Source organism: Bufo gargarizans, chromosome 6, assembly GCF_014858855.1.
Source record: "Bufo gargarizans isolate SCDJY-AF-19 chromosome 6, ASM1485885v1, whole genome shotgun sequence".
Classification (NCBI taxonomy): Eukaryota; Metazoa; Chordata; class Amphibia; order Anura; family Bufonidae; genus Bufo; species Bufo gargarizans.
The window spans coordinates 302,748,650-302,766,000 of NC_058085.1; the positions used below are offsets into that span (position 1 = coordinate 302,748,650).

The 17,351-nt window shown below is 40.4% G+C and overlaps 1 protein-coding gene across 1 annotated transcript in view; it reads left to right on the forward strand.

Moving 5' to 3' along the window:
- Window positions 1-17,351, forward strand: part of PCDH15 (protocadherin related 15) — a 1,384,495-nt gene that overhangs the window by 146,604 nt on the left and 1,220,540 nt on the right. The window contains exons 3-4 of the mRNA XM_044299661.1: window positions 13,368-13,528; window positions 15,647-15,802. Of these exons, the coding sequence (XP_044155596.1) occupies window positions 13,368-13,528; window positions 15,647-15,802 (317 nt within the window). The remainder of the gene's footprint in view (window positions 1-13,367; window positions 13,529-15,646; window positions 15,803-17,351) is intronic.

The following is a 17,351-nucleotide window of genomic DNA, read 5'->3' on the forward strand; positions in this document are numbered from 1 at the left end:
GAGGAATCAAGACTTCAGACAGATGGGAAAAAAAAATATGAATTTTCTAAAAAACGAATATAGTACTATATATTCTTTTTTTAGAATATTCGTCATTTTTTTCCATCTGAAGTTAGGAAGCAGGGAGCAGGTAGGAATCATTTTTCAGATTGAATATTCTATATGTGGACTCCTGACCATATCTAAGAAATACGGTAATGCAAGCTTTCTACTTTGTAGGGGTGATTTACACATTCACATGGTGAAAAAAAATATGATTTGTTTGAGGCATAGTAATAGTAAATATTTTTTCGAGTATATTATATATTGTCTTTAGAAATCTAGAAGGTTGAACACAGAAACAGATTTGAAAGTAATGAATACAGAAATGAATGTGTTTGCAATAGATTTTAACAGATAGGCTTATGAAAGCCCTGAACAATGAACCAGTGGCCATTTTATTGTAATATGTTGACACTGTTGAATCTAGAACAATTGTGTAAAAAAAAGTATGTTCAAAAGTGGTTGTTCAGCACTGAGTTTTACCATAAAAAACACAGCACAAAGTGTAGGTAAAACAAGGTAAAACAAGTGATTTTGCCTATGTTATTTTTTATCATGTTTCACACTTTTTATAAAGCTCTTATTTATAGTTTTTAGGCTGGGGCCAGGCATAACAGATATTATGCAGCACAGACTTTGATGCAAATCTGCAGCAGGTTCCACATTTCTAACATTCTATGCATTGCAAATAGTGAAAATTTACAAAATGTATGTAACATAATGATCATGTTTTCAACATTTCGGCTCTGCCACCCGAATCAACTCTACCCTACCAGGCATATAGCCTGGTAGGGTTGATGAGGCTGACATAAACAATATCTCTCTTTCTGCTGTCAGTGGTCTGGTGGTGGAGAAAAATGAACATTTAAAACTATGGAAATGAAGCATTTGAGTACCATGAGATGGGCTTATGCGGTTCGAGTACCACTCCACGGATGGCCCTGGTGTGGAGTGGATAATGCCCCTCTGCTGTAGTTCATGCCCCCTGCCTTTAGATTGAGATTGCTGAGATCCCATGCCTGTGCACCCATGCCAAGAAAGTGTGTGCAGGCGCGGGATCTCAAAGCTAGACCAAATGGTCTATCAACCAAAACTGGATTGAGTGGTGTAAAAATTCAAAATGTCCCAACATTTCTTGCACATCAGCCCAAAAAGTTGCAAAGGCTTATTTTAAGACTTTTTAAAGGCAGAGTACAGGGAGTGAAAATTTCACTTCTTTATGCACTTTAACTGCCATTGATGATCTTCTCAGTTTACAAGATATGACAAGAGATAAACAAATTTTTTAAAGATTTGATTTGCTGGTTCGCCAAATTTTTCGGTGAAAATTTTTGTTTGATCCGAATATTTTAACGGCAAATTACGTTAAAAATGGCTATTTCCTGGCTGCTGAGAGCCTTTATAGTGGTGTAGAACACTGTGCCTTGCAGTAACACACATAGGTAGTCTGCTTTGGTAGTGAAATAATACTGTGAGTCCGTATGACATGCATATGACAAGCGTCGCTCTTAGAATCACTGCACACTTCACTTATTAGGGCAGTCACGAGGCCAAAACTGAACAAATAACTCAAGCATGAACTAAGCCTTACAAGTCGGTGTTAATGCAAAGAAGAAGCGCACTCCTTTTACGCCATCGCCAGCTGATTCCACATAGATGTTATCAGAACCTGTTTTATTAAACGTGTATACAAGTAGAGCCCCCACACAGAGTGGAGAGGATGTCAGCAGTAAGATTGTGTTGAAGATTGTGTTGAGGTCACTGATTCCTCTGATCTGTCAGAACAATAACCCACAAAAAACAGATCCTGTCTGTGGAGCATACGCTTTCATTTGGTCAGCATTTGCTCAATAATCCATCAATATTGCTAATGCCCAAAAACCACAGTAGTGGATCTAAAACAGAGATGACACGTGAATGGAATATTTGCATGTTTTCTGTGTTTTGTACCCACTCCTGCTTTTCGCTACCAAATCATAAGCCAATTCTGAATGGACCATACAGGCCTTACAGCTGCTACACAGACAGGATTCGTTGTGCTTCTCATTTTTACTTCCTTCTGACAGATCAGAAGAAGTGTCAAATAAATGATGATGTCAGCCAGGCCAAAAGGCTAAATAGTGGCCCAGTCATGAAGTGGGGAGAGTGGGAACAGCATTAGAAGTCCACAGAGTGGACATATGACATATTGATGAGGTGGAAGCAGCATGAGTAGACCACAGAGTGGCCCAATGACAGAGTGTGGAGGTGGCAGCAGAAGCATCAGGAGGAGGCCACAGAGTGGCACAATGACAAAGTCTGGAGGTGGTGACAGCAGCAGCATCAAGAGGATACCACAGAGTGGCAAGGTGACATAGTATGGAGATGGCAGCAGCAGCAAAATACCACAGAGTAGCAAGGTGACATAGTGTGGCGATAGCAGTAGCAGCAGCAGTATCAGGAGACCACAGAGTGGCACGGTAATATAGTGTGGAGATGGCAGCAGCAGGAGGATACCATAGAGTGGCAAGGTGACAAAGTATGGAGATGGCAGTAGCAGCAGCAGCAGGATACCACAGAGTGGCAAAGTGACATAGTGTAGAGATGGCAATACCAGCAGCAGCATCAGGATACCACAGAGTAGCACGGTAATATAGTGTGAAGATGGCAGCAGCAGGAGGATACCACAGAGTGGCAAGGTGACATAGTATGGAGATGGCAGTAGCAGCAGAAGAAGGATACCACAGAGTAACAAGGTGACAGTGTGGAGATGGCAGCAGCTGCATCAGGAGACCACAAAGTGACCCATTGACACAGTGGGGCAGTGGGAGGCAATACGCGCTGACAAAGGTGGGTAAAAGAAGGAGCACTTGGCATAAGATGTGTGGCATCAGGCGGGTTGCAGCATCAGAGTAATAGCTGAGGCAGCTAGTCAGAAGAAACCGATCCCTTTTATCAAAGTGTTGGTGCGGCACCATGGTTGATATAGTCTGATGTATCAGGAATTGATGTTGGAAATCCTGGCTGATCCACGCCTGATTCATCTTGACAAAGGTCAGTCTCTCCACATTTTGGGTGGACAGGCGAGTTTTCCTTGGGGTAACTATGGCCCCCACTGCAATAAACACCCGTTCTGATGCCACACTACAGTACAGTTTTTCCAGTGCAAACTCTGTTAGTTGTTGCCACAAATCCAGTTTGGCTGTCCAGTAGTACAGCGGATGTTAAATGTGGGTTGGCAGGGTGCTGCTAAAGTATGCCACCACCTGCTGGTTCAGGTCCTGCTCCAGGTCTACCTGCTGCTGCTTGTTAGTAGTTTCTTAACTATGCATGTGAAGAAAGCTACTCATCAACGACTGTAGACTCAGGCTGCTGCTGATGGAGCTGGTACATAGGATGTCTCTGTAGTAGTTCAGTTTGTCCTCCCTCTCATTGGGTGTAAAAAAAGGCCCCAATTCTGGACCTGTAGCAAGGGTACAACAAGATGGAGATCCAGAAGTCATCCCTCTGCCGAACGGTGACAAATCGGCTGTCATTATGCAAGCAAGTGAGCATGCAACGGGCCATTTGTGCAAATTACTCGGAGGGACTCCCTGCCTCCATATCCACTGCATACTGCCATGGTGTGTCTGGTTCCTCTGTCTCTTCTTCCTCATCACCCTGTAGCTCCTCTAGCTGCCCCTGCTCCTCCTCTCCTGTCACCTCAGTAGAAAAACCACCCACTTGGTTACACATTGCCTCTGCTCCAATGTCCCCCCCCCCTCCTCTTCCTCTTCCAGTTCAGCCCCCACAGGGCTTATGTGGCCATGAGATCTAGGAGCCACTTCTCCAGCCCCTGACCAGCCATTGTTACCAGCATCTGTTCCAGGACATAAAGCAATGCACGTCGTTCATCCCATAGTCCTGGCGACTGATAAATAAAGTGGCGTCCTCAAAGGGCGTGACCAAACGGCAGGTGTCACGCATGAGCTGCCACTGGCTGACATCAAAGTTATACAGGGGAGTACTCCTATCCGTTTGCATCATCAAGAAAATGTTGATGGCCTTTCTCTGTTCGTATAGTCAGGTGGAATTCCAATGTGTGGAAAAGTTGTTTATCAGCCTATGTTGGGAGATGCCGTTCTGCTGCTGCAGCTCAAGCAGGGTGTGCTTTGTGGTGTACGAGTGGCTGAAGTGCATGCAAAGTTTCCTGCCCATTTTTAGGATGTCTTGCAGATGGGTGGAAGACTGCAGGAATTGCTTGACAACCAGATTGAACACATGTGCCATGCAGGGCACATGGCTCAGTCTTCCTTGACGCAGTGCCGACACAATGTTCTTACCGATGTCGGTCACCATGGTTCCGATTTTGAGCAGTCGAGGAGAAAGACAGGATTTGATTTCTTTACAAAGGACACAAAGCAGTCTCTCCCCTGTGTGACTCCGTTCACCCAGGGAAATGAGGTGCAGAACAGCGTGACACCGCCGTGCCCTGCATATGTGGTATGCTGGAGGGGCACTGTGACTTGTCCCTGCAGTGGAGGCTGAGGACATGGTGAGGAATGAAAAGGCATAAGCGAACATTGTCGCAGGACCAACCGCGTGACAACGTGGAGGCGTGACCTGGCCAAGTTGCTGGTGTGGCTGTGCAGAAACCACATTCACCCAGTGGGCCATTGTACTGTCCCTGACCGTAGTAATAGCTCTACATGTCGGCACTGTCGTGCACTTTGGCAGATACCGACAGGCCAACCTTCTTTTCTACATATTTGTGCAGGTCTGGTACTGCCTTTTTTGGAAAAAAATGACAGCTTGGGACTCTCCAGCTGAGCTCGGCCCAAGCCATCAGTTCTCTGAAAGCTGCAGAGTCCACCACTTGGAAAGGGAGGGACTGCAGCACCAGCAACTTGGACAGGAGCACGTTCAGCTACTGTGCCATTGGATTTGTGCACGCATACTGATGTCTCTTGGCAATCGCTTCAGTGATCAATTGCTGACGGAATGACTGATGAGGAGTAGGGGGAGGAGCAGGAGCATCTGGACCAGCAGAAGATGGGAATGACAGACAGCTCCCTTCAGCTGAGGTTGCGTAGCCTTGACTGCCTGAAACTGGGTGTGTGCCACTGAGTGATGCAGCGGCTGCTGTGGCAGGCTGGACTACCACATCAGAACCACGGTTCTTCCAGGCCACTTTATGGCGATGCTGCTTATGCTGATGCAGGGCCGTGGTTCCAACATTGGTACTCTGGCCACGCTTCAACTTCTGCCCACATATTCTACATATGGTCATGTTAACCTCCTCTGTTGGCTTAACAAAAAACTGCCACACCGCCGAGTAGGTGATTTTCACCCCAACAGTCCGTACTGACTGACTGCTACCTCCTCTGCCTCCGTGAACCGATGCACCACTACTTCCCGGGCAGGTAGGCTGCTGCGAAGCAAGTGGTCTATCCCAGGCACGTTTGGCTCCCAACCTGCAACTGTTGTCACCCTGCTGACTCCCAGCCATGCTACCATGTATCCTCCAGATCTTGGCTGGGCAGTAGCTGCTGACTGTCCTCTAGTAGCTCTTCCTCGCTGAAAAGTGAAGCTGAGCCTACAGCATATAATACTTCTCGCGGTGAGGGAAAAGAAAAGGTCAGAGGCAGGTTGAGGACAGGTGAGGGCACAGGGCCTGTTCCCGGGCCGTGCCAACTAAGAGTTGTGTCTGACGAACCCACCGACTGTTTCCTGGGGGTGTCTGATGTCAATTGGGATGAAGTGGATGACCGAGTTAATTAGTCAAGAACCGATGGGTTGCTGGTCAAGACACGACCAGTAGATGACACCGGGAGCTCAGGCCTCTCGCTGCGACTCCTGTTGCCATGCCCCCTTTCTCTGTTGTGACCTCTGCCTGTGCCAGAAACATTTATGCCTCTGCCACTACTCTGTGAATGGCACTTCTTTGTCTGACATACTTTTAGCTGAACTAAATAAATTTAGAGCTAATTTAAAAACCCCTAAAAACTACTAAAATATTTTTTAGATTTGTACTGAAATAGGCCAGTAAACGCTTTTCCCACAAATAAATGCACCAGTGAAGTGCATATATTTTTTCTTTCTATAATGAAATAGGCCACAAAACTTTTTTGCCACAAATAAGTGGACCTGTAAAATGTGTATATGTTTTTCTTTCTGTACAATTTGAACACATATAACTGCAGAAGTGAACTGAGAATATATTTTTCTTTTTGTACTAAAATAGGCCAGTAAACGCTTTTAGCAGAAATAATTGCACCAGGGAAGTGCTAAAGACTAAAGTCTTTCACCACAAATAAATGCACCATTGAAGTTCATGTATTTTTTTCCTTCTTGTACTGAAATAGAACACTGAATGCTTTCATCACTAATAACTGCAAAAGTAAAATGTGTATATATTTTTCTTTTTACAAGGATATAAGCCACTAAAGGCTTTTTAACATAGCACTTGCATCACAATAACAAGAACAAATTTCTGGAATGCCAGAGCTGTATGATGGCTATCTTTATCCCCAAATAATATTTTCCTGTACTTGTAAATCACTTTTTTTCACAATGAAATTTTTCTAGCACTGTCCTAAGCAACTTCACGTCTCTCCCTGCACTAAGATGCTATGAAATGATTCCTCCCTATTCTTTCCCTGCACTTGTAAATCACTTTTCTGGCACAGTCACAAGCACCGTCTGACTTCTCTCCCTGCACTAAGATGCTGTGAAATGATTCCTCCCTATCCTTTCTCTGTACTCTTAAATATTTTTTTCAGGTTAACGCTGGAAAATGTCTGGCTCTAAGATGGGTGCTGTATTGATAGGGCTGTGACATCACTGTGCTGGCTGCCTGCTGATTGGCTGCATGCATGGCATTATTGGTCAGCCCGACTTCCCAGAGTTCCTTGCCCCATATTCTCACACGTGTAGCCGCCATTATAGCCACCATTTTAGGAAAAATTGCGATTTGTTACCACGAAGCTCAAGGAAATTTGCATTTGTTGCAAATCATTTGGTTTGCTTATTTCTAGATATGATCATGCATAATAATTTTGCACTGAGGATCATTTTAACATTGTCAGGCTGCAAACCATATTGGGCTAACCTAATCCTGCCTGAACATGTGGTGGCAGTTTTCTGTTAGAAGTCAGGACATTGAACCATGTTTGACATGCCAGCAACTAAAGCAAACGACTATGCATGAGGAATAGTTGCAGACAAGTGTTTGATTTCCAGCATCTGACATCTGACAATTATTTATTTTTTTATAAATGTCACCAGGGCAGGATTATACAGATATGGGCAACTGTCAATAAGTTTCCTAAACTTTTTCACCATCGCTTATGGCAAGAAAACATGCAAGACACTGCAAGTTACAAAAAAAAAAATATGCTAGTCAATAAGGCATTAGGACAGGGGGATAAGAAGTTGTCAGCACTTATTTCCTGTTTTATAAAAGGATCAGGTGTGTTAAAATCCTTCAATATCTGGTTCAGAGAACAGCGGATCCACCCTCACATATGAATTCAATGGGATTGTTGTCAGAGCATGTTAAGATCAGCCCTAAACCTGGGACTTGTGCCTACATTATGTCAAATACTTTTATAGCTGTTACAGAAATGGCCTAGCACACATCCAGGTCCACTTTTTCTGAATGTAAAGTGGTGCTTAAAAGTTTGCAAACCCTTTAGAATTTTCTACATTTCTGCATAAATTTGACCTAAGACTACATCAAATTTTTCACACAAAAGTAGATAAAGATAACCATATCAAACAAATGAGTTCAATACTATACTTGGTCATTTATTTTTTGAGGAAAATGATCCAATATCACATTCTTCACCTCTGTTATGTTTGAGGGTTTCTCCCCATGAACTGCTTGCTTCAAGTCCTTCCACACTGTATCTATTGAATTAAGATCAGGTCTTTGACACTCATAGACGCGATATTAGATCACTTTCCTCAAATAAATAATCAAATGTATTAGAATTATTTCTTTGATTTAGTTATCTTAATCTGCTTTTTTGTGAAAATCTGATGTAGTTTTAGGTCAAAATTATGCAGTAATATTCACAATTCTGAAAGGTTCACAAACTTTCAGGCACAACTGTACATCCACACCCTTATTGTGGTTTTTAAATGTTAAAAGTGCAGTTATTCTTCCATCCCCTGTATAGAGACATGGTTGCTCAAAGCCTTACTGTTAGCATGCTACATCATTTGTTTAGTAGACTTACAGGAATTTTCAGTCATTTATGGCACTACTGGGATCTATACATACAGTATGTAAAGTACTTTTATAGCTGAGACAGAAATTGCTGAGCATATATTCAGGTCCAGTTTTCCATTCATTCTCCACCAGATGTGGCGATTGGCAGCTACTTGAGATGAGCGAATCAAAGCTGACAAAGTGGAAATCAATCTGAATTTCTAGAAAAATCCGATTTGCAACAAATGCAAATTTCCTCACGCTTTGTTGTAATGAATCACAATTTTTCCTAAAATGGCGGCTACACATGTGAGGACTAAGGACATGGGGCAAGGAACTCTGGGAAGGCAGGATCACCCAGATTGACATGCATGCATGCAGCCGCCATGCAGCAGCCAGCCCTGTGATTATATAGCCCTATAAATACGACAGCGATATTATAGTCAGACATTTTCCAGCATTCAGAATACAGGGACACATGTGAAAAGGTGCTAGGGAGAGCAATAGGAAAAACCTCCTTGTGAAAAAAAACCCTGAAAAAAACTATTTATAAGTGCAGGGAAAGGATAGGGAGGAATCATTTTCATAGCATCTTAGTGCAGGGAGAGACGTCTGAAATCGTTTTGGACAGTGATAGAAAAAAAATTTGATTTACAGGTGCAGGGAAACATTATTTGGGGATCCAAATAGGCATTATACAGCTCTGGAATTCTAGCAATTTGTTCTTGTTATTGGGATGCAAGTGCTATGTTGAAAAGGTTTTAGTGGCTTATATTTGTAGAAAAAGAAAAATATATACACATTTCACTTCAGCAGTTATTTGTGTAGAAAAGGTTTTAGTGGCCTATTTCAGTACAAAAAGGAAAAATATATACACATTTTACTTCTGCATTTATATGTGGTGAAAGCGTTCAGTGTCCTACTTCAGTACAAAAAGGAAAAAAAAATGCACTTTACTGTTGCATTTATTTGTGAAAGAGTTTAGTGGCCTATTTCAGTACAAAAAGGAAAAATATATACGCATTTCACTTCTGCAGTTATATGTGGTGAAAGGGATCAGTGTCCTATTTCAGTGCAAAAAGGTAAAAATATACGCACTTCACTGTTGCATTTATTGTTGAAACATTTTAGTGTCCTATTTCAGTACAAAAAAGTAAATATATATATGCATTTTACTTCTGCAGTTATATGTGGTGAAAGCATTCAGTGTCCTATTTCAGTACAAAAAGGAAAAAAATATACGCACTTCACTGTTTAGTTTAGTGGCCTGTTTCAGTACAGAAATAAAAACATATACACATTTCACTGGTGCATTTATTTCTGCTAAAAGCATTTACTGGCCTATTTCAGTACAAAAAGAAAAACATACACTCTTCACTATTGCACTTATTTGTGGCAAAAGTGTTTAGTGGCCTATTTCATTATATAAAGAAAAGAATATACACACTTCACTGGTGCATTTATTTGTGGCAAAAGCATTTAGTGCTCTATTTTATTATAGAAAGAAAAAAATATATGCACTTCACTGGTGCACTTATTTGTGGCAAAAGTGTTTAGTGGCCTATTTCACTATAGAAAATAAATGTATACGCACTTCACTGGTGCACTTATTTGAGGCAAAAGCGTTTAGTTGCCTTTTTCAGTACAAAATAAAAATGTATATGCACTTCTGCAGTTACTTTTATTTCAGTACAAATATATATATATATATATATTCAGCATTTACTGTTGCAGTTATATGTAGCAAAATTATTGATGTATTTTGGTCAAAAAACTAATTTTATTCAGCTTTCAGCGCTGCAGTTATATGTGGCAAAATTTTTATTGAAGTATTTTGGTCAAAAAACAAAATGTATTCAGCGGTCAGTGTTGCGGTTATATGCGGTAAAATCTCCATAATGTCTCCGTGATAAATCTGCAGCGTGGGGGCCCGTGTGGCTTCTACATACTTTAAAAATAATACTTCAGTGGGGCGAATAGATGCCGGATGACCGGGAAGCTCCATGACCTTCTCAGGAGCTGCTGTCTGGAGCAGAGGGTCATTTCTTAGATGTCCGTAGAGTGCGGTGGGAATCCGAAGACCCTCTCCATCTCCGTGCTCCGTTATATGTGGTAAAATCTTTATTGACATATTTTGGTCAAAGTTATATGTGGTAAAACCTTTTGGGATGTATTTTGGTCTAAAAACTAATTTTATTCCGCGTTCAGCGCTGCAGTTATATGCAGTAAAATCTTTTTGGACGTATTTCTGTTGAAAAACTAATTTTATTCAGTGTTCAGTGCTGCGGTTATATAAAATCTCTCTATTTGTCTTCTCATTCTCTGTAGCTACTAGAGGCAGGTACGATGAGCAGCCGATACCACACTTGCATCAATCTTGACGGGATTTGTTTTTTGGAATGCTTTCTTCATCGTAACCACGTCGTTGAATAAACAAAAGATTTTTGGATTCTCTCCTGTCTTAGGCAAAGCTTAGTTTTTATTATTAAATTTATTAAATATTGAATATTAAATTGAACCAAAAATGTTTTGAAATTATAAGAAAGTAAATTTAAATTTGCCAATATATTATCCCAATCTTCGAGGGAAATTCACGGACAGCCAATTTGCCAAGCCTTTTGTGCCGGTGAATGTGTATTATTAAATTGTGTTTTAAGAAACGCTTTGTAAGGTTGAGAAATTTTAACTTTCTGTTCTGTTCCATATTCCCTATAAATTAATTGACGAAGCGGACACTCTGTGGCCTCCTCATGCTGCTGCCACCTCCACACTATGTCACCTTGCCACTCTATGGTCTCCTGACTCTGCCACCACCTCCACACTCGGGCATTGTGCCACCCTGTGGCCTCCTCCTGATGCTGTTGCCGCCACCACCACGCTCTGTCATTGTGCCACCCGGTGGTCTCCTCCTGATGCTGCTGCCTCTGCCACCTCCACACTCTGTCATTGTGCCACTCAGTGGCCTCTTCATACTGCTGCAAACTTCAGACTCTGTCATTGTGCCACTCGGTGGCCTTCTCCTGATGCTGCTTCTGATGCTTATGCTGCCACCTCCAGACTTTGTCTTTGTGCCACTCGGTGGCCTCCTCATACTTCTGCAAACTTCAGACTTTGTAGTTGTGCCACTTGGTGGCCTCCTCCTGATGCTGCTATTGCTGATGCTGCCACATCCAGACTGTCATTGTGCCACTCTGTGGCCTTCTGATGCTGCCACCACCTCTACACTGTCATTATGCCAGTCTGTGGTCTCCTCATGCTGCCACTACCTCCAGACTCTGTCCTTGTGGCACTATGTGGCCTCCTGACGCTGCCGTAACCTCCAGATCGTGTCATTGGGCCACTCTGTGGTCTCCTCATGCTTTTCCTACCCTTACCACTTCATGGCTGGGCCACTATTTTGCCTTTTGGCCTGGCTGACATCTTCATTTGTTTGACCCTTCCTTTTATCTGTCAGAAGGAAGGAAAAATGAAATGCACAACAGATCCTGTCTGTGTAGCAGCTGTAAGGCCTGTATGATCCCATCAGAATTGTCTTGTGATTTGGTAGCCAAAAGCAGGAGTGGGTACAAAATACAGAGGACATGCAAATATTCCATTCACGTGTCATCTCTGTTTTAGATCCACTCCTGTATTTTTGGGTATTAGCAATATTGATGGATTATTAAGCAAATGCTGACCGAGTGAAAGTGTGTGCTCCACAGATAGGATCCGTTTTTTTATGGGTTATTGTTCTGACAGATAAGAGAAAGGAGAAATTAATCAGTGACATGAACACAAACTTACTGCTGACACCCTCTCCACTCTGTCCGGGGGGGCTCTACTTGTATACACGTTTAATAGAACAGGTTCTGATAACATCTATGTGGAATCAGCTGGCGATGGTGTAAAAGGAGTGCGCTTCTTCTTGGCACTAACTTCGACCTGTAATATTGAGTTCATACTTGAGTTATTTTGTCAGTTTTGGCCACGTGAATGCCCTAATAAGTGAAGTGTGCAGTGGTTCTAAGAGCGACGCCTTTAATCTGCATGTCTTATGGACTCACAGTATTATTTCACTACCAAAGCAGACTCCCTATGCGTGTTACAGTGTTCTACACCACTATAAAGGCTCTCAGCAGCCAGGAAACAGCCATTTTTTTTAACGTAATTTGCTGCAAATAAATTCAGATCAAAACTAATTTTTCTCAGAAAAGTTTGCGAACTGCGAATCGAATTTTTGAAAAAATGTGCTCATCTCTAGCAGCTACATATCCAATCAAGCCTATATAATTAAAGGGGTTATCATGCAACCTATCCAGAGCCCTTAGTCAGTTCCATAGAAGCAAAAGAAGCAGTTGATATAGTTGACCTAGTGGCCAGACTCCCAAAATCTAATATTTATTACCAATCTTGTGGATACATATTAATACATTTTAGTGGAATAACACTTTTATGTAATTGGCTGAATGTAAATTTTCTCCTAGCTAAAGTTAACATAGTTTGTCAGCTCCAAAATCATTTACTAACTAAGCATACCACTATGTAGGTTAGGTGCCCCCCACCATAAATATTCCCCTGCTTCATCACTCCTGGCTCTGAAATCAGTGAGGCAGTAGAGGCCAGGAACTGTCAACTAAACAAGAAAGGGGAGGGGGTGCTTGGCAACATTCATGGTGGATTAATGGTGCATCAAATGCCCTGCCCAAGTTACACAAAAAAAAAACTGTTTTGTATGAAAAATTAAAAGAAAGAAATCTCATGATTGCCAGACATTTTTGCAATAATTTTGATTTATGTTATGTGACATCTATCCTACATGGCTGTATGTTTAGTTAGAAAGGTATTTGGAGTTGATAGACTGCCTATAAATAAACTGAATGTGAACAAGGCTCCAGAACCAGATGGATTACATCCCTTGAATGACTTGTTTTTCAACTATAATATGTAACTTTGTAAATAGTAAGCGATAGGGATAGGTTCATTTCTCCCTCTGTGCCAGTCCTTGTGTGCTGTACCTTGTTTTGTATTATATTATATGATTTATATTATGTGCAGCATTTATGAATATCTAATAGTATAGTAAATAAAAATATTTATCATAAAAATATAAATATGCATTGTATCACTGTGTATGTGCTTTATTACATGTCTTTTGTTTAAAAATTTTCTGCAGGAACAATTATTGTGGACAATATGCAAATCAAAGGGACAGCTGCAGGCCTTTCCCCTACTATCCAACTCACCTTGATAGAAAATGTGGATTACTGGGTGATATTAGATCCCATTAAACAGACACTATATCTCAACAGCACTGGGAGAGTCTTGGACAGAGATGTAAGTCTATTGCATGATTGTTGTAAGAATTTTAATCAAGTACAGAATTTTTGTGTATATGACTGATTTCTGTTATGGTTTGGGAACGAAGCAAAGGAGATGCCCATATTTTAACACAGCTTCATAGTTAAAATATAGATATTATCTACATAAAGCATAATATAATATTTCTAAATAATGCAGTTTGGGAGGGGAGTGATAGTTTCCTTTTAAGACTGGCATACAAAATGCTGGTCTTAATACATTTCTGTGAAAGTGAAAATGCCTGGTGAAAGAGAAGAATATTTCACCTTTGGAGTTTAATATTCAAATCAAAATTATTACAAACAGTAATTATGTGAGCCAGCACCACCAATAAATAGGTCTTACAGTGTGATCTAACCATATATTTGTCTTCCTCCATCAAATCTTCTACAGCCAGACATGACTTTGTTCTCAGTAGACACATCACTGTCTCCTGCCCCTGTCAATGATCTAAGACTGGCATCTCATACTGAATCACAATGGAATGAAATCTGTTATAATAATAAATACTCTATATAGTCATCAATTCAGTGCACAGATACAAGTGTAACAATCTTCTACATCACTGCACTGACTCCTCAACAAGTATAAATTAGCTAACCTTACATAACCCTGTTGAACCTGATGAGATGTGAGAGTAAGCTATAGATATAACTCATGTCTCTTCTACAGAACTAAACTGACACTGCTAATTTATTCATATACAGTTTACAAAAACAACAGATTCGAGAATCAAATGTCATATGTCTGTGAATTTCCTGCATATTTAATCTAAAGTATTATTATCAAAGCAAAAATTATAGAGGTAGATGTATAAAAAAATAAAAAGTGCCTCTAGAAAAGGCTTTACTTTTAAGTGATAAGCTGCAAATAAAAAAATAGCTAAAATGAAGTTTGTTTGGCGAAGAAAGTAATTTTCTGTACAGGTTCCTGCACAGATCATGAGAATTATGGCTCAGGATCTGAACTGGCAGCCATAGGTGAAAGAGCTGCCTGTTTGAACACAAAGGTTCAACTACGTAAAATTTTGAGGTTGGTTTTGGTGCCTTTTGGTTTTGCTTTTTTGTTTTTTTTTCACTACAGGTCATGTTAAGTGAAAGGAGAACAATACTGGACAGTTTTTTGAGTGTATAGGTCTAGATGTAAGATAAAGAAGCAATCCCTTGTTCCATTAGGAAAAAAAAAAAAAAAACTTTAAAGATACGAATATCTTTTTATTTAAGAAAGTTTGGCAGCATCCTTTTCAGTTGAACATAACATTTTTATATTAGTCCTACACTAGAAAAAAAAAGTGGTTTATGACATGAAGCTTTTGATTTGAAGTGCCGGCCCTGAGCATGGCATATGTATTCCCAAATCTGTCACTAATTTTCTTTGTAGAAATCCCTCTGACAGATTTGCGATAAGTCTATGTGACAACACTTAAACTGTTTAATTCACAATCATGTGATGCGGGGAGCTGTCATACATATTGCAGTTTCTTACCAAAGAAAACAGCTTTAAATAGTCACCTAGGGGGTCATTTATTAAACAGAAATATGCCTATATTTTTGTAGAAGTCTATCGAGTCCATCTCAATTGCGTCCTTAGAAGTGAATAGAGAGAATACACTATGTGTGTACTTATTTTCTTTCAATCTGTGGATTGGCGGGGGTCTCAGTGCTCAGACCCAAACTGATTTAAAATTTTAATGGGATTTTAGAATTATTCTATATTCAACATACAACAGTCTGACTATTCAATGAATTTCTATCCAATTTAATGGTTATGTTATAAGAAAGGGGTTCATCTTTGTGTCATAACCTTATGGTAACATCAGATAAATTAAATTTTTCTTTTTTATATAGAAAAAATTATTTTTTTACAGATTCCTTACAAATCTTGGCATATTTCTTCTAGCAGAGAATTTCTCAGACAAACTAACCAAATTGTTTTCAATACAGTTGGATCTAAGTCTCCATTTTTAACTAATAATTTGGCATTTTGTGCCTGAACTTTTAGCTAGCAAATATATAGAAATGAACCATAATATATTAAATGTTTTTTTTTTTATGTAAATCACTTAATAATACTATTCATTATTTACCTTTACAGCCACCAATGTCCATCAGGACCTTTGGTGTCAAAATTCAATGTACAAATTTAAAGGTTGGAAGCATCATTACCCATGAAGTGCGAGTAGTTGTGAGGGACAGGAATGATAATTCACCACAATTTATGCAAAACCGCTACTTCACATCAGTCAATGAGGTAAGATTTAAACATTTTTCTTACTGAATGTGTCCAGTACATCTTCTGTTTAGTGTTACGCGAACCCAAATTGCAAAGTTAGAGTCCTTACCGAACTTTGCAAGTTCGGGTACCCAGACCCGAACCCAAACCCGAAATTTGCAGAAAAAGTTTGAGTTCGGTGTTCAGGGCATTTAATAAAGCTTGTTGTAAGGCTGCAGGACAGCCAATCAACACGCTTTTAAGCTGTGGGTACTTAGAATCCATCACAGCCATGCCTACTAATGGCATGGCTGTGATTGGCGGGTGTATCATGTGACCCAGCCTCTATATAAGCTGGATCACGTGTAGCACCACCCATCAGCTCTGAGTAGTGCAGGGACAGGAAGCAGGCAGCTGAAATGAGGGAGATTTTTTTGTGGGTGCAATACACCAGCTTTGCACCCCTGACACAGAAATATAATAATTAATCTGGCTGTTAATTCCATGGATGACCTATAGCGATCTTTTGTGGGTAAAATGCACCAGCTTTGCACCCCTGAAACTGAAATTTAATAATTAATCTGGCTGTTAATTCTGTGGGTGACCTATAGCTTTTTTGTGTGGTTGCAATACACAATCTTTGTACCAAAATATAATAGTTTATCTGTCTTTTAGTTCAGTGGGTGACATATACCCATTTTTGTGTGCGGTACACCTGCACTGCATACTTGACAGGAAAATTAATATAGTTAATTTGGTTGTGGTGCTGCTGGTGTTGGTGGAGCTCTTGTTACAGGAAGAGGACGTGGACGTGGTTGATCTGTGCCAGCTACACTGGATGAAATGAAACACCTTCCTCAGGTGCACAGCAGAACGTTCAGCGTTAATTTGTAGGGTGAAATACAGGTGTACGAATGGTGAGGCCAGAACATGTAGAGGAGGTAGTAGATTGGATGGTTGACAGTGCCTCTAGTTCCTTCACATTGTCTCCCACCCGATCCCCTGCTGAAGATGAAGTGATTATGTGTCTGGAGGTATATTAGATGGTCAAATTAATCAATTTTACTGCAGGCCAGTGGATTATAGGCCCCAAAAGAAATGTATTCACCGGACAGAAAACATCAAGCGATTATGTGGCTGGAGGTATATTAGATGGTCATTGGGTAACAACTTTACTGCAGGCCAGTACAAATACATGTCAAACACATGAATATTAGCTATATTGCTATATATTCTTGTTTTTGAATATTACTAATATTTTTTATTTTTAAATCTGTACAGTTGTTCCACATTGGCATATTCCTCCCCGACAAGAGTCCCCTGTCACCATGGTAATGCCTGGGAGTTAGAATATACCATTGGATCTGAGTTTTCACAATCTCATTGATTCTCATTACAAAAACTTGCAATACAAAAATTTGCATTACGAAAATTGGCAATCAACACTACTCCTAAAATCAAAGATATTGCTGCCTTCTCATTGGCCCACAAGCTAAAATCAGGGAGGAATCATGTGTACTGGCAAATTCTCGAAGTGCCTATATTCGAGATAAAAATTTGCAATTCAAATATTCGTGATCAACACTAA